This window comes from Camarhynchus parvulus, chromosome 13 (assembly GCF_901933205.1).
Source record: "Camarhynchus parvulus chromosome 13, STF_HiC, whole genome shotgun sequence".
NCBI lineage: Eukaryota > Metazoa > Chordata > Aves > Passeriformes > Thraupidae > Camarhynchus > Camarhynchus parvulus.
Window position 1 is genome coordinate 14,561,719 of NC_044583.1, and position 17,813 is coordinate 14,579,531.

Below are 17,813 nucleotides of genomic sequence, written 5' to 3' on the forward strand. Positions count from 1 at the left end.
CGCCTCTCCGGCCTCCCCGGAGAGAGGCCTCAGGCCGGCGCGCGGTGCCGCGGCGTTCCCTGCCGGTCTGCTGCGTGTCCCCGCCGGAGCAGCCCCGCGGAGCTCCTGTTCCCCTGCCCGGGGCCCGACCCGCAGCACCGCCCGCCCTCGCCCAGGGCCCGACCCGCAGCGCCCCCGCCGTCGCCCGGGGTCCGACCCGCAGCGCCCCCGCCGTCGCCCGGCGCTGCCCGGGCCCCGCTCGGGGCCGGCGGTTCCCCCGGCCCGGCTCCGCGCACATCGGGCTCCTCCCGCTTCCGCCGCGCGCCAGTTCCGCTTCCTGCGCGGCGGAGCCAGGACGGAGCCGGTCCCGCTGCCGGGGTGAGCGCCCGCTCCGCGCTGCCAGGGCGGGGGCGGATCGGCGGCCCCGCACAGCCCGGTGGGTGCGGCGGGGGCCGGGGGAGGCCGGGCCGGGCCGGGGGCGGGCGGGTGTCGCGGCCGGGCCGGTGCCCCCGCGGGGCAGCAGCGGCTCCGCAGCCCCGCGGCCGCCGCAGCCCCGAGCGGGCGCTCCCGGCCGGGCCGCGCCGCTGCCGGGGCAGCCTCGCGGGGCAGGGGAGCCCCGCTGGCACCGAGCAGCTGCCGGTCCCGATCCCCGTCCCGCACCTGCCACGGTGCTGTGGGAAGGGCGGCCCGAGCGCTCGGCGGGCACCTGGGGTGTTTTGGGGGGTTCGGGTTTATGTTGCTTAGGGGAACTCAGAGATGTGGATGCCTGTCTTCGGAATAGTCCAAGAAAGGTGCTGTGGTGCCGCAATTTAACAGCAGCACTCGAATGCTTTCTCTGACCCGGGGCTTTCCAGCCCATTGGATCTTGGCGGCCCAAGGGTCTTGTAAGGGCTTTAAAGATGAAATTAACCAAAGGAAGCAAAATTAGCTTCAGTTCTGCACAGCACCCAGCCCCGGTGGTGGAACCCTTGGAAATCCCTGTGCCTTTTTCTGCTCCCAGGCTATTTCCCCATTTGCCTTGATTCAGATCCCTGAGTGCTTTGGCAGGGAGTAAAAGTGTCTTGTTTCCTATAGCATCTGTCATGACAGAGCTATAGATCTGTAAGGATTCTGGGTTGGTCAGGTGCTCAGCTTTGGAGAGATTATCTTTTCAATTTAGCCCTGGACAGAGACTGCAGGAGTTTTCTGACAGTTCTTGCCCTATGCATGTCCTTGCAGAATGATTTGAACTGTATGGTACAGGTAAGGAAACAGACAATAAACTCTCCTTTCTGACTTAGTCTAAGGATTATGGACAGGAATAATTCATGATAATAACACTGTGTATCAACACCATACAGCCTTGCCTCAGTAAAATTTCTTAGTGCTTCTAAGACCCCTTTCTCGTGAGTCTTTTTCACTGTGTCATGCCAGGTCCCATCTGATTTGACAATTTTTGGGAAAAAAATAAATTCATGTCCCAGTGATACAAGTTTTCCTCTTCAATTTTTTTTCAGGGCTCTTAGAGGCAATAGAGTGGAGGTGAGGTTTGTAGTGTCCTTAGCAAGGAAGTTGTACCTAGACTAATTCTCATCTGCTCTGAGCTTGGTGGCTATGCCTGAGCAATTACAGGTTTGTTCCCCATAGCCTTTCCTGTGTAAAAGAGAAAGATTTTTTTTCTGAGTGTGGGTAATCTCTGAGAATACAAGGCCAGAGAGGAAGAAAAATCAGAGTTTTGGCTTCTGAGATTTTTTAGAATTGCTAGACTTGCATTTCTTGAAGGTTGGTAACCCAAGATTTTTCACAGATCTGCTGTCTTCTTGAGTATCAGTCATTTGAGGACAATTCCACCATCAGTGGTGCAGAGGCCTTCTCTGCATCTGACTGTCTGTAGCAGCCTTTTCTATCTCCTTAATTCTATTTCGAAGCCCTAACAGAGAAAAAACATATTCTTCCTTTTGCATTAAGCTAAAAATCTTGTTTTTCTGCTGTGTTTAATGTAGGACTAAACTGTTAAATACAATTTGTATAAATGATGCTGTGTAAATTAAAGGTAGTATAATTATAGTTATTTTGTCAGCACTGCAATGAAAGTGCAGTTCTCTGGGTGCAATTGCATTGTGTGGGTGTGTGTTTTGGCTTTGTTTTCAAATTCCTGCTTTGATATTGCTACAGTGAGATGTAACCTGGGGTGTGCATTACTGCAGGTATTGCACAGTGGAAGGGATTAGAGACATCCAGTGCCAAAAATGGACTGCTGGGCTCAGAACTATTTTTATGGGCTTATATATGCTAGGGATTTCATATTTGCTGTTGTGTTATTACATCTGTAAAGGCACCTGTGGCTGGTTTGGTTGCATAAGTGTTGCAGAGGACATTTCTGAGCTTTGCAATGGCTTTTGTGGTGCTGCAGTGCTGTGCTTGAGTGTGCAGTGCACAGGCTGTACCTGCACAGAACACCCAGCAGATGTGAATGTGACATTGCTAAAAACATCAAAGTGGAACTCAGAGCCCCAGTTTTAACACTGTTCTTTCTCCCTTTGTTTCAGCACTTTCTCAACACATTTATCAACTGCTCAGGGGAAACAAACAGCTCTTTGATGTCCAATATAATAAAGAATCAAGAATGCTTTTAGTAGATGTTGTGGTTTGTCTTGTGGAAAGAGTGGATCTCCTCTTTCTTCCTTACATGATCTTTGTGTTTCCCTCCTGCAGCAGATTTTTCAGGCAGTAACACTGAACATATGCTTCAAGGATGTCTCTCTCTCTCATAATAAAATGGGGTGGACAGGAGTACACGATAACCTCTCTGTCAGAAGAAGACACAGTGTTGGACCTGAAACAGTCTCTGAAGGGCCTCACTGGAGTGTTACCAGAGCGTCAGAAACTGCTTGGGCTTAAAATGAAGGGTAACTCTCCATATTTACTGCTCTTGAGGATGTGCTGAGGGGTTTAAGGACAAACACCCCTAATCCTAGGCAGGATGTGTGCACTAACAGAGCATCCACTTCTCAGTTGTAGCTCTGGAATGAACATGAGAACAAACACTTCCTACATCACTGGATGTTGTTTATCATTAATACATCTATCTGGTCATTTTTTAGTGGTTCACACTGCCCTGTTCCAATGGGGAGGATAAATGGGGGAAAAAAAGTAAACCTCATGGGTTGAGATAAGAAGAGTTCAGTGACTGAAAGATAATAAAATATTATACTAATTATTATGATAATAGTAATTAAAAGAGGAGAAAGAGGCATAAAACCCAAGAGAAACCAGAGCCACAGTCCAGTTGCTCACCACCCACTGACCAATGCCCATCCAGTCCCTGAGCAGCAGTCAGTGTCTCCCAGCCAATTCCCCCCTGTTCATACTCTGGGCATGAGGTTCTGTGCTGTGGAATATCCCTTTGCCCAGTTCCCCCAGCTCCTTGTGCACCTGCTCACTGTCAGAGCACAGGAAACTGGAAAGTGCTTGATTTAGAGCAAGCACTGCTTGGCACCAACTAAACCATTGGTGTGCCATCAACATTATTCTCAAATTAAACCCAAAACACAGCACTGCAGCAATTACCAAGAGGAAAATCAACTTAATCCCAGCCAAAACCAAGACACTGTATGTGGAAGATTATGATAACACAGCGTGGCATAGTGGGTATTTTACAGGGAGCTTGTTTCATTTACACATGGAATGTATTGACATTTTTCTAAAACCTCTACCTCAATTAAAAAAAAAATCTGAATTACAGGCAAACCTGCAGATGACGATGTTAAGCTTGGAGCCCTCAAGTTGAAACCAAATACTAAGATAATGATGATGGGCACTCGTGAAGAGAGTTTGGTAAATAATTTGCTTGTTTATTAGCTTAAACAGGAAAAAATGCTTTGTGTCTCCTAACTGTGATTTGAAATTTTGACTATTCCAGTCATCGTTTTAAAAAATGAAAGTATAATAGATTTCTGTTGCCATTTTTAATGTAAACTTTGCTGCAGAACTCTCAGAGCAGTGTACTCTTGAACCTCCTGTGATGTTCTGCATTTGAAGTACAAAGTCATTATTGTGATACTGACTTTTTAAATCTGAACAATCATCAATATACTTTAGTAATTCTTTCCACTAGTAAAATGAAACCACTTTGGTTAAATAGCACTCCTGCCCTGCAACGTGCAGTAACAGAAACTTGATATCCTTTGTTATTTTCCCTCTCTGATCCTTGTTATCTTTTATTATTTTTATTCCTCTAGGAAGATGTCCTTGGACCGCCTCCAGATAATGATGATGTGGTCAATGACTTTGATATTGAAGAGGAAGTTGTGGAAGTAGAAAATAGGTTAGGAGTTCAAGCTGTTAAAACAGTTTGTTATTGACTGTAGAGCTTACATTTTAATTAACTGTAACTTTTTGCACTGTTACATCAGGGAAGAAAATCTACTAAAAATTTCCCGTAGAGTTAAAGAATACAAAGTGGAAATTCTGAATCCTCCTAGAGAAGGAAAAAAGCTGCTGGTGCTAGATGTTGATTATACACTATTTGGTGAGTTTTTATGCAATTTTTGAGTTTCGTTTGTTTAAGAGCTCAATTTATTTGCCAGATCAGGTTTCTTGATTTTTGCTTTGCTGTGTTGTACAACATAACTTCTGCTTTGTATGATTTTGTGATCTTTTGTTCACATTTTAAAAAGCATTTTAAAACATTGCATGCTGTTGATTTTAGTGCAGCAGCTATTTAATTGCTGCAAAAAGCAGACATTTAGTCTTCTCTCCTGATAGTCTTTCCCTTGACAACTTGTATCTTGACTATCGCAGTAGCAGGGCAAGATACTGTAAAATAATGATCCCATTCTGTACCTGATTGACTCTACTCTGGGGGGTGTGGGAGAACAGCTTCAAATTTTATTTACATATCATTACTAAACATTCAAAAACACGTTTTTCTTGAAAATTCTGTCAAGCTGGTTTTTTTTTTGAAAGCCAGAATTTTCCTTCTGACGTAACTTTCTGGTTTGTAAGGTGTGCCGTGGCAGCATGACTGTGAGCAATGAATAATACCTATCCTTTTCCTTAGCTTTCTTTTTTGATATTTGTTTCCAATCTGACATCAAAATTCAACCTATTTCTAAGTTTAAACTTTTTATTGAGAGGTCTTCTGCTGGCAGATTTTGCAGCAGTTTTGGAATTGGAGCAGGAATGTTTGCATCTCTGAAATGAGCTTGATATATGTTCACACAATTGACTGGACTAGGTTTGAAGGAATCTGTTTTATATCTGGCCAGTTACTAATTTGCTAAGTGCACAGATGATTTGCCCTGACTCTTCAAAGATATTCATACTCAGAGATCTCTCAATTTAATTATTGCTAAGCCCTCGGGTAGCTGTGAGACCAACAGATAAATATTCCCTCTGCTTTGTCTTTCCACCTTTAAAATGGGAATGGGAGTTTGATACCAAATCATTCACGACCTTAAAGTGCTTCAGTGCTCCCCTCATGAAACTCTTTGAGTCTCTGGATAGAAAGGAAAATCAGACTGGATTTTAATAAGTAATACTTTAATACTGAATTGCTTATCTCTTATATTCTGTTTAGACCACAGGTCATGTGCTGAAACTGGGGTAGAGCTGATGAGGCCATACCTTCATGAATTCCTGACTTCTGCATATGAGGACTATGATATTGTAATTTGGTGTAAGTATTAAACTCTATGCCTAAGAATTTGTTGTAAATTGTCATCCAGAGCAGAGACTCCAGGTGGGAGGTTTTTATATTGCTTTTTAGTGTGAGTCACAAGATCTAAAATGATACAGAAACGTTTCGTTGTAATTTGCACAACTATTAGAGATCTTTTAGAAAAATACCAGTTCTTATGTGAAAAAGCCCCACATACTGCTCACAAGAATGGGTCTAGTCACAGGATAAAGCTCAGCATCACTTTACTGACTGTTACTTTGTACAAAGAAACAGAACTGTATAATCAACATTAGAACACTGTTAGTGATTTTACAATTAATCTCAATGCAGACAACACAAAGTGAACTGCCAAATGACCCAAACTCTCCTGTCTGCAGGGGTGGTTGCTTGATTCTTTGCCTTTGCATTCTAGTTCAATTCCTGTCCAACAGCTGGAGAGCAGACTTTAGCCAGTGCAGGGTTCAAACCATATTAAAACTGTGTTACAAAATTCCATTTTCATAGTCTTGAACAATGTTTCTCCACATTCTGAGATCAGCAGGCAATTTGATACTTTGTTCTTTCCAGATTTTATGTATTCCTGACATTGCTTCCAGGAGGAAATCCTGCATAGGCAGTGAGGTTCCTCAGGCCAGGTGTATCCATGATCTTACAGGCTGTGCTTCAGTAACAGCTGATCTAGAAAATGGTTTAAATATTTGCAGTGCTTCATCTAGTTGTTCATTTGAAAACTAAGCTTTTCCAAACAAAAATAGACTACCCTGATAAAAGACTTTAAGGCCCTAAAAGCTGCAACAAAAGTGGATCCTTCTAAAATTAAATTTTGTGTAAAAATTTGACATATTCAGTGAACAAGTTCTTAGCTTATTTCTTTGTTTTACCTGCCAATGACTTATTTTGATAAAGTATTCTTTCTGTTTTCTCCCTTTTGTTTCAGCTGCTACTAATATGAAGTGGATTGAAGCCAAAATGAAAGTAAGTTGCTCTGAAAACATCTGATTTGTTTCTGGTCTGGGTAACCCTTCATGCAGTTGTGCTCATGCTCAGCATTGTAGAGCAGGTTAGAAACAGGGGAGGTTGTATGAATCGCAACCTGAGTTGTTTCAATTTCCATAGTCACTTGAAATTATCTTTATCACAAAACTAGATTGGATCTAATTTTAGAATTCCACACAAACTATCAGCAGGAGGTGTTAAATTTAGCAGAACTAAACACAAGTCAGTACCTGCTGAAACTTGGATTTGTCACGCAGCCCTGCACAGATGCTTTCATCTTACCTCTAATTATAGAGCTCCAGTCTTTAAATGTGATTTTTTTAAAGGAACAGACAGCTGTGACATGCTGGAGTAGGTTATCAAGAGGAAACTCTTCCCATATTTATCTTTACCTCTTATAGCTGGGGCTTCTGTTGCTTCCTCTGCCTTACTAAACATCCCATAAAAGCTCTTTCATTTTCTGGTTTCTTCCCTACTGGAATCAGGCAGGAAGCCAGTTTTGAACAGCTGACCTCATGGTAAACATATTTACAGTCAGGCTTAGCTGTAAATCTAATGAGCTTACTAAGAATTGCTGTGTGTTTGCTTGGTGGGTTAGGGGTTTTTTATGTTTATAAATCAAAAGTTATTTCCATTCCAGGAATAACCTTTCTAAATTTAATTTTTTACTACAAACTATTTTTTCAGGTTTTCACAGAGCAAAACACATTTTTCCAGTGTTTTCTTCTTCCAAATAATTAATTGCCACTATTTTTTCTAAACAAAAATGCCTCTTAGAAATGATAATCTTTAGTCAGAACTATGAAGTGGAGTTAGTGCAAGTAAAATCAGTGCTGAGCCTTGCAAACATTGCATTCTTGTGTCACATATTTATACTGTGTTGTCACAGTAGTGCTTGGACTCGGTCTTGTGAAAAATCATTGTTCAAAACTGGGTTCTTTCCCCTGCACTGGTCACCTTTCTGCATTTCCAGGTTGCTTTTCCAGCCCTCCTCCTGGACCCTGATTCACTGAGATTCCTGCCACTAGATGCCACTTTCTGTTTCTCCTTAAACTGATGGCACCAGGGGTGCTTCCCTGCCAGAGTTTCACTTTTGGTCAGGGAGCTGTGATTCCAGCAATAGGTGGCATTAAAGTTTCTGGTTTAAAGTACAAAGCAGGAACAGCATTTAAAAGAAGGAAGTGTCAGACAAGCAAATTTAATCTCTCAGTTAACACCCATTTATGCCTGAAATTCAAACATTCTAGAACAGCTGGTTCTGTCAGTGTAACAGGATACTGACCCAGGGAGGTGTAGAGCATTTCATTTGCAAGATTGCATTTTTAAATAAAAACAAATCAGGTAAGTGTGGCTGGATAGTTGCAGAAGAGCTGCTGCAGTGGGTATTTTCTCCCTGTTACACAGGTTTGCACATTGCTGCTGTTTCACACACCAGAAATTGTCAGCAATATCTGTATTGTACCGTATCAGCAGATTTTACTGGTACTTTTCAGCTTTGGAAAGGATTTGAAATGGAAACGATGCCCCCTCATCTAGTCTTAAGTTTTTTATTTCTAAAAAGGTTGTTCGACTTAGAGTATTTCAGGAGTTACCAAATCTTAAAATTGCAAATTGACACTACCACTGGTTATCTTGGACATGTGCTGGAGGGAACAGTGACACTGAGATATTCCTGGGAATCCCATCTTGGATTAGGCTGTGATTTGTGCAAATCACTGTGAGGAACAAAGAGCAGCCAGAACACAATTGCTGTAAAGTTAAGTTGAGGTGTGGAGAACTTGTGAATGGTTGTGCATAAAGGTTTGAGCAATACCTCTCTGTATTTTGCCTTCTCTACAAAGTTGCTTTGATTTTCTGCCAGCATCAGCTGTTAAGTTACTGATATTAAACACTAAAAATAAATCCCTGTGTGCACTTTTATGATCATCATTATGTAACAAATGCAAATTTCCCCAGGTATCTATTTTTAGTGTGTCTCTGGTAAACCTCCACAGCTCACCCCGTGACAAACAATGCACTATAATTGTGGTTCCAGTTGTTGAGCAGTAAGACTGTCATAATTAGAAGCTTTAATCATAAATCTTTGTGATGCAGGAGCTTGGGGTGAGTACCAATGCAAACTACAAGATCACTTTCATGCTGGACAGTGCTGCCATGATAACAGTGCACACTCCTCGGAGAGGACTAATAGATGTAAGTACCAATTTTTATCCTAATCTTTTTCTATATTTAGCGGGGATTTTATCACACCCCTTTAAAATACTCAACAAAAAAAGTTGTTCAGGAGTTTTCATGCAATAAAACTGCAAGAATCTTGGAACCACAGATTTTTTTCTACTGAAAGTCTCAATGTTTTGATTGGTATCTTTAGATGTCACAGCTTTCAAGTCAAAGAGCAGCTAAATGTTGCAAGAAAACTTAGTACCAACAGAAAGGTTTTCCTTAGTGGAAGGTATTTATGTTATATTATTTCACATTTTCCTTTGTTAAAGCCAAACTACCTGCTAATGGTAAAGCAGAAGAATACAAGTGTTCATTCAAGTTAGGACTCAAGTTCCTATAGATGGCACTTTCATCTCCTGCATGTGATCTGATTTACCTCAGATACCTTGTATTGTGTTGTGTTTGCAGGTGAAGCCTCTTGGTGTTATCTGGGGAAAGTTTTCAGAATATTACAGCAAAAAAAATACTATTATGTTTGATGATATTGGCCGAAACTTCCTGATGAACCCACAGAATGGACTCAAGGTAATGGAAACTGGAATTTTCATTTACTGCTACTTTTTCTTGATACTTCAAGTAGTACTTTCTCCTACTTCTTTGCTGTAGCATAAAGAAAGACTATTTTTAACTAGCAAAGATGCATGTTTTGTTAAACCTTTTAATTCACAGTGCCATTTGTCTGGCTTAGTATTTCCCTAATAACAGTATTAAATAAACCTTCTGTTACTATTAAGTGTTTAATAGATTACCAAAATCAATGAAATTCTTATTTCTGCCTAAGTTATACCTGCAAGCTGTAATCAAGCTGGACATTGCTGACAGGCACCATTGAAAATGTGATGTTCAATCTCCAGAGTGGTCATATTCAAAAATAAGTCAAATAACAAATGGCTGTATTTCATGATAGTATGACAGGATAATCACAAGTATTCTATATGAGAAATAATTAGTACCTTGAGCAATTTTGACTATAGAACAGTAAATATTTTATTTTATGCAACTGTCAGCCAGTGTGTGCTCTGTAATTACTGCTGGTTCTAAATAAGAGTACAGCTTGAATTTCTACATACATCTGATAGTAGAGCAGTGTTAGCAGTAAAACAACTTGCATAAATCTCTCTAAAAAAGAAAAAGGTGTTTTCAAATGTAGAAGTTCAAGATGGTAGCTCTTTGAAAGTATCCACAATGTGAAGAGGAGAGCAGCTGATGAGATCTAACAAGATGATCTTAACTGAAAGGAGAATCAGGAATAGCAAAGATCTTGCTGGAAGGGGATTATCCAGAGGTCCCTCTAGCTCAGATTGGAAAAATGTTTGTCAAAGTGTTGTTAACAGCTGCAGACAAGAGCACTGAATCACTAAAACAAGGCCCAGGTATAATGTATTCCAAGCTTTGATTCTGATATCTCATTTCACAACAGCTCTGGTTGTAGTCAAAGGCTTTTTGCTGAAAAAAAAGCATCTGGTTCCAATGATAGCACACAACTCACAATGCTGAGCTGAAAACCCCTCCTGCAGAAATCTCTTTGAAATCAATTAGAAAATGTGGCATTCCAGATCATTTCAGTCTGTCTGGGGGGAAAGGCTTGAAGAAGTGCAAGAGAAAAGAATTTTTTTCTGGTTGGTGCAAGGTAAAAACCCCTCAGTCCAGTTTGCATGAACAGGACAAATTGGATCTGACCACTGCTGGAAAGGGCTTTTTTCCCTCTTACCTGTGAAAAGTTGTAACTTGTCATAGTACTGAAAATATATTTCAGTCAGATGGTAAGTGATAAAGAATCTAAAGCATTTTTTCTTTATATGAGCAAATGGTTATACCCAGTTTCTTTCTTTTCTATAGATAAGGCCTTTTATGAAAGCACATTTAAATCGGGATAAAGACAAGGAGCTTCTAAAGCTCACCCAATACCTCAAAGAAATAGCAAAATTAGATGACTTTTTGGAGCTGAATCACAAACATTGGGAAAGGTAAGAAAAAAGGCAAAATTCTTGCATGCTTCTGTCCCTGACCCCGGTGTTTTGCTTGAGGTTATCTCTACAAAGACCAGAAACAATGGCACTGATGAACTTTATAACTTAGAGTTATAGACGTCCTTTAGTTTGAGGAGAATTTTAATAGGGCTGTAGTGTTGGGACAGCTTCCCTAAAGTGATAAGATTTTGACAGAATGCATCTGTGTTTTCTTACTTCTCCAGTATTCAGCACTGCCAATTATGCAATCATGCATCCTAAAAGGAAAAGAATTTTGAAGGAACATGGTCCCTGGAAACCTCTTTCTTTCCACCCCAGCAAAGTTAGACTGTGGGTTCAGATCCCAAATGCTTTGTTTTAGGGCAACTTTTCTAGAAGTTCCTTGAAAGCTTTGTGGTGCTAGTGTAGTTCTCAGGCACCATGCAGATTGGGTGGTATTGCAGGATTCATCAGCTCCAAGTAACTGTCTTACAAACAAAAACAAAACTTGGAGCTTTCCAAGTGCTTGGGGCACCAGTTAGCATCCTAATTCTTGCTAGAAAGTGATTAACTGAAGGGCTTCAGCAAAATTATTCTTGGTTTTATGCAACAGCCAGAGACTTCAATGCATGTGAAGAAAAACTGTTGGAAAATCACTTCTTTGATGTTTAAAAAAAATGGAGCCTTACAGACTTGATACAATTTTTCTTTTCTGAATAGAACAGAAAGTGAAATGTTAAACCTTAAAAGCAGTGAAATTCACTGGATATTTCACACTGTCAGTGAAATTGGTTGGATTCTTTCTCCTGGAGTATTTGCAAAGCCTTTCTCACACCACACAGGCAGATTGCTCCAGCTCTGGTGCCAAGAGAGCTGTGAGATCAGAATACAGAAAGCAGTTCAGAGTCACTCAGCTTCTCCAGAGAAGCTGCTGGAGGGCTGTTCTGTTCAGGTTATGCTGCATCAGTTCATTAAAGTCCTGAATTTATTTGAAGGAGTGCCATTACTAATGGGCCTTTTCATCTTAAAGGATATAAAAGCCACTTCTCCAACTGATGTAATTTTCCATCCTCTTAGAATGAAACAGGTTTCCATTTCCTTCCTCCCTTTTGTTTAAAAAGCCTGATAGAGTCTAACTAGAACATGACTTTGAATTACCGCAGGATAACCTATCGTGGAAATGAAAGGTGTTGAAATTAAATAAAAATCATAAGTGGTATTGATTGATTGCATTTCTAGTTTTTGGTTATCAGTAGGAGGATTGTTGGTGAGAAAAGAAAGCAGAGTCATACTTTGATCTTAAGATCTCGGGTATATTTGTGTCTACCTTTTACTTGGTGAAAAACTCTACTTTTGTTTCTTTCAGGTATCTTTCAAAGAAGCAAGGACAATAACACTAATAAAACTGTGTGGCACTGAATTGAAGGGAACATCACTAAGATCATTGGACTTTTCCTTGCTTTTGTGCTAGAGTATAATAGTGCTGGACACTGGACCCAATGCCAGAACGACTGCTAAACTTGGTCTTCCAGCTGGTTGGTTGTGGGTTTTTTAAAAGATCACAGCAATAAGCTCAAAGTGGGAGAAACAAGTCAGTTGCTTTTTCTTGCATTCAGTTCTGGTGTTATTTCTCAAAATACTTTCCTCTCCTTTGCTGCTGAAGTATAACCATAACCATCAAAGACCAAAACCATTCTGAGACTAGAAAAAAAAATATTTAGACCAAAAATGTTGATTAAAAAGCCAACCTTGGCAGTGTATGAATTGTATAAGTCCTCTATTCCCTCCATATTTAGAAACAGTCTCCCTCTCCCATTCCAGTATTTAAGTCTATAAACTACAAGTTGTCTAAGTTTGGTATGTATTAGTATGTCAGTGTTTCTCTGTGCAAGACAGTAAGATGGGAAAGTACCACCTGTGTGGCCAGTTTACCCCAGTGTGTGAACTTGTACTATAAAGCAGTGTTTACTGGAAAACAAAAGATTGAAATTTGAGGGAGAGAAACCCACTGTTATTTGATCAGTGAAAAGCAGTCTGCCTGAAAAATCCCCATATCTCAGATAAAGGGTTTAAACCTCAGATGGGAAAGTCACATTCCTAACAAAGCATGAACAAAACCCTTGTTCTCTTCTAGCTAAATCTTGTCAAAGTGCAAACACTGTGTTTAAATACAATATTCAGCCATACTGTTCTTAAAATATCATTTACTTGCGCTGCTTATGCCTGCACTATAGAAGTGTGATGTGACTGCTGTTTGGCATTTCCAACACTTGTGCATTATGCAGTTCATGGATTTGAAAGAAGACTGACCCTTTCAAATAAAAAATGGTATATATTGTTCTTAAGGAACTATAGCAGTTGTGTAAATAATAAATACCTTTTTCATACTTTGTGTCCTGTGCTGCCTTCAGTATTTAGCTTGCATAACAGAGGAACCATCGATAATATTAATTTGAGGGGGGTTGGAAGATTTGTTTGGATTCCAGAGACTCTGGGTTTGCATCAGGAGTTGAGTAAGAGCCTGGTTTGTGCCTCTGTGGATTAGGGACGTGGTGCAGCACCAGGCTGGCCAGGAAAGGAGCCCTGACAGCTCATGTCAGGACAGCAGGCACAGATGAGCTGCTGGGCTGAGCACACAAGGCTCCAGCTCAGTGACCTGTCAGAAAATATCCAGGTGCTTGTTCAGGGCTCTGTGTGCTTTAGTGCCAACCCCAGGTGCCTTTGACAGAGCAAACCAGAAACCTGATGCATAAAAGTGATGCTTTAGGTAAGGATGGAGGGTGAAGAGCTGCAGTTTTGTCTCCTAGAGCTGATTTCTGATCAAGGAGCTGCCTGACCCCTGTACAGATAGCACAGGGAGAATCCCTGAGCTTACACCAGTGATCCTTGCCTGGAAAAGCTGCAGCAGCAGAGATCATGGAATGTGGGACTGGTGTGTGGTGCACTGGAATTCCTTTGACTTTGAACAGTGGAAAGAAGTCAAGGCATTGCAATTAAATCAGCTGTGGAGTCTGCTGGGCAGAGAGAGAAAACCAAACCAAGGGAATGTATTTAAACATGCACCTGTATTTTTTTTTCTCAAAGTTGGCCTACAAGCAGAAGGTTACAGTGAATGAGCAATACTCATTTCTTTTGCTTTATACAAGCAAAGTTTAAAAAAATCAATCTTGATTTTATTTCAGTGACATGGGGGTTTTGTCCCAGAATTTGAGAGCATTCACTGATCTGAAGGTGATGTGCACTCGTCTTTCAAATATTTTATAAGCTGAGCTGGAACATGCAAGTGTGATCTCAAAGTGACTGTAACACAGAGCTCTTGCTGACAAGTTGTTATGTCTTTTATGACTAATATCATTTCCCTTACTATAATTTCTGTTTGGAGACTAGTCTTGCAGTTTGATTTAGTTATCTTCTAAAAATGCTGCTGGGACTTACTTGGCTGAGATATTTAAAATCGTGAAGCTGTGGATAAGGCAAGCACAAACCTGATGTTCAAATGACTACAAGAGTCAGGGGGCACTGATGGGAGAGTGGGCTAAAATGGTAAAAGCAGCAGGAATAAATCTGGATTTTGTTGCTATGGTTGGTTGTGGAGGCAGGTGGCATCAGCAGGTTCAAAAAAGAGTTCAGCACCTTCACAGAAAAGTCCACAAGCAGAAGCTAAAGGGAGCAGCACTGAAGGGAACAGCAAGGGCTAATAGCCTGCAATAAAAGAATTGGAGGTGCTCAGGAAGATGGGAGTGGGTCACAGAGAGCAGCTCCTGCCTGCACTACAGGGCTGCTCTGGCTGTGCCAAACTACCACAGCACCTGCAGGGATAAATGGGTACTTTAGCCCCACAACAATGTATTTATTGCTCATAAATGCAGAGGAAAACACCTGTGCTGATTTTTTGTTCCTCCAACTTGTATTTCCAAAGTGTAGTTAAGCCTGGAGAATAACTATGGACAAGCAAAGTTTAAAGGTTTATTCCCTGCTAACATTTCCTTTCCTTTTAGATGCTATTGAGGTGCCTGAGAAGTATTTGATTAATGGCTTTCACTATCTCTATTAAAAGAAACAGTATTAAAGTATAATTAAGGAGAGGGAGCGTACAACTTAATTACTGAGCTCATAATTTACCATTCTGCAAAACTCTGGAGAAGCATTAAATGGAGTCTGAACTATTCCAAATATTTTCATGTGTCAGAGACTGTCTCGGGCTCCCAGTACACGTCAAACATTTTGTATGTTGTTCTGTCTGATTATTCAGACCAGAAGAGACAGTCCATTTCAAAATGAAGTTATTTCAGTAAGCCCTGGATATCTGACAACTCCAATGCCTCGCTGTGGCATGAATGCTCATCACTGGAGGTGCATGGAATGACAGCTGAAGCCAGGAACTGAACTGCAAATTCAGCCCCACAAATCCTGCTGCATGACTGTGAAATCTACAGCTACTTGCCAATTTTTATTCCTGACTTGACATTCAACTGACAGCAAGTGGATGCCAAAGGGTTTAAGACAATTTTCTGCTCTGTCTGTTCAGATGTATTTAAGGCTGATGTGAGAAGTGCTGAATACTTGCTCCCAATTAGACAAAGGCCAGGTAGAAACTGTATTTCAGAGGGTAAAGAAAAGCACACAGTTTTCCCTATTCATTAAAGCTGCTTAAAACAAGAAATGCTGGATGAAGAGGCAGAATCCTTGGACATTTCACTGTTGTCACCACAGCAGTTGTGGCAGGTACTGGTGGATATTACCAGCAACTGCACACAACAAAGGGTGCCTGATGGAGTGCTTTGGCTGAGGGGGATTCACAGAGAAAAAAATCAGCGAAAAGAAAATGCTGAGGAAGAGAATAACAGCAGTAGATGATAAAATTCTGCTCTATCCTGGAGAAGACAAGGGACATGTTGCAGGCATTACAACTTTCGGGTGTGAGCAATATCGGCAGTATCTTGTTAGCAGGGACTGGTGCTGATATCTGTGCTTTGAGTGGGCTCTGCACCAGCCAGGACATGCTTCAGATACAGCAGCCCCAAAGACTCAGCAAGAGCTGCCTCATGATGGCAGGTGAACAGCTCTGGTTAAGTTTTCCTAAAAATGCTGAAAAATTGCTCTGAGGGCTCACAATGCCAAGTTTGACTCTCCTGCCTTTATCTGCTGCACCACACCACTTTAGACATGTATTTCCCAGCCCATCTCTATCATCCCCCATTATCCTTTGGATCACTGATAATCACACAAGGCCCAATCTCATTCATGCATCAGCCCTTTTCTGATCGTGTTTTATAACAGAGAACTTCAAAATGAACTATTTATATACTGATGAGCTTCCTCATACAGCCCTGAGCTTCATTATTTATGCTTATTTAGGAAGTTTGCTCATCTCTGGAGATCCTTTGATGCTGCTTTGAGCACTTGGATGCTCATTTAGCTCTCAGGAGGCCGTGCCCAGCTTGGCCTGTGTCCTTGCCACACACAGTCACATACAATGCCATGCCATTAATTTCTGTGTCTCTCCTGGCAGATGGTTTTCCCACCAATTCATTTTCTGTTAAGAATGGGTACAAGTCAAAGGGAGATTGTTCTCAAATTGCATAATGCTCAGAGCACTATGGCTGGGGTGCTGGGCACAGTAAAATGTGCATCATTAACACCCCCTGAAAGTTTTTGTTGCGTTGGTTTTTTATCCCTTTAAACTGCCTGGCTGGAATTGCACACCCACTCTGCTCACACCCCACCATTTGTCCAGGTGTTTATAAACCAGAAAAGAGCAGTTTTTATCATTTATCACAGCAGGGGCCAGGTTTGGCTGCAGCTCCTGCATGGAAGGGGACTGGGTGACCTGGAGCAGAGCCTGCATGGTCACTGCTGCTGAGTGATGTCCCCTCATCCCCCTGCAACACCCCAGAAGACTTTGACCTTGCTGTTTTGAAACACTAAGATTGCATCAGATTTTTAGTGCTAAATATCTGTGGTGTTCAAGCATTTGGTATTCAACAGTGGCAGCCTCGTTCTTCACAATTTGTGCTGCTCTTGAGAGGAAAGCAAGTCAGACTCAGGACCAGGGCATCAAAGAAGTCAGAGTTTACTATAAACTCCTGAGTCAATTCTCTCAGCCTTCAGATCTGATTGGGCTTTTCATCTCCAGCCTGTTCTCCTTGCTGCAAGATCAACCCCTGGATTTTGAGTTGGATCTGTCATGTTCCTCCCAGAGCACAGAGCCAGACAGCTGGGCACGAATGATGGTTCACAGCCTGGTCAATAAACTTGTTTAAATTGTTTCACATTGGAGGAAAATGCTCGCAGATGGATTAAAAAATGGGTGTCAGTGCTGAGCTTGTTCACAGTTCTGCTTTGTTCTTACAGTAAAACTGTGGGTAAAATCCTCCTTCCCAGCTTTGTTTTTTTTTTCCAGTGCTCTATGATTTTTTCCCCCTCACTTCTTAAACGTTTCTTGGTGTGGGTGTGTTGAGTATTTGAATCTCTGTTTGACTGGCCCAGTGGGCTCCTGCTCCATGGCAGGCACTGTGCTGTGGCATGGGAGTGACTCAGGGGCTGGAGGAGCTTTGGGCACGATGGATGAGCTTCAAGCCAAGAGCTCCACTGGTGAACACCCAAATTTACCCCTCAGGTGCTTCCCACCACCAGTTTGGGTCATACTCAAAAAACAAATGGTGGCACAGTAAGAATATTGCAAATTTGACAAATTCTAGTAAAACTTTCTAAGACACCCTGGTTCCTAGGGCAAGATGAGGTGGCTCTAGAATTGTATTTTGCAAAACTTACGATTGTTTATCCAATTTTCTATATTCAGTTCGCTTTTCATGACATACAGGGGTGTGCGTGACATTTGTGAGCAGTGAAAGCTGCATCAGTTTAGTGGAGGAACATGAGCAGAATTTCAAGCAGACACTTAAACTGCAACTGATGCACTTTTGGGTCCCTCTGCTGTCCTAATGATGGATATTTCTTGAATCAGGACCAAAATGAGCACATTTTTGGAAAAGTTAAGTGTA

The 17,813-nt window shown here is 41.6% G+C and overlaps 1 protein-coding gene across 4 annotated transcripts; it reads left to right on the top strand.

The window, feature by feature from the left end:
• Positions 1 to 302: 302 nt before the first annotated feature.
• Positions 303 to 13,196, top strand: UBLCP1 (ubiquitin like domain containing CTD phosphatase 1). 4 transcript variants are annotated; one of them, XM_030957649.1, is made up of 11 exons: positions 303 to 415; positions 2,677 to 2,867; positions 3,704 to 3,795; positions 4,200 to 4,285; positions 4,374 to 4,489; positions 5,540 to 5,638; positions 6,579 to 6,616; positions 8,732 to 8,830; positions 9,269 to 9,385; positions 10,700 to 10,827; positions 12,176 to 13,196. In XM_030957649.1, exons 2-11 carry the CDS (start codon positions 2,714 to 2,716, stop codon positions 12,201 to 12,203), a joined length of 957 nt encoding a protein of 318 aa, XP_030813509.1. In that variant the 5' UTR covers positions 303 to 415; positions 2,677 to 2,713; the 3' UTR covers positions 12,204 to 13,196. The 4 variants fall into 4 exon arrangements, with proteins under 4 accessions (XP_030813509.1, XP_030813508.1, XP_030813510.1 ...); XM_030957648.1 differs by having other exon boundaries at positions 308 to 415; positions 2,674 to 2,867; XM_030957650.1 differs by having other exon boundaries at positions 309 to 357; positions 2,674 to 2,867.
• Positions 13,197 to 17,813: the final 4,617 nt, after the last annotated feature.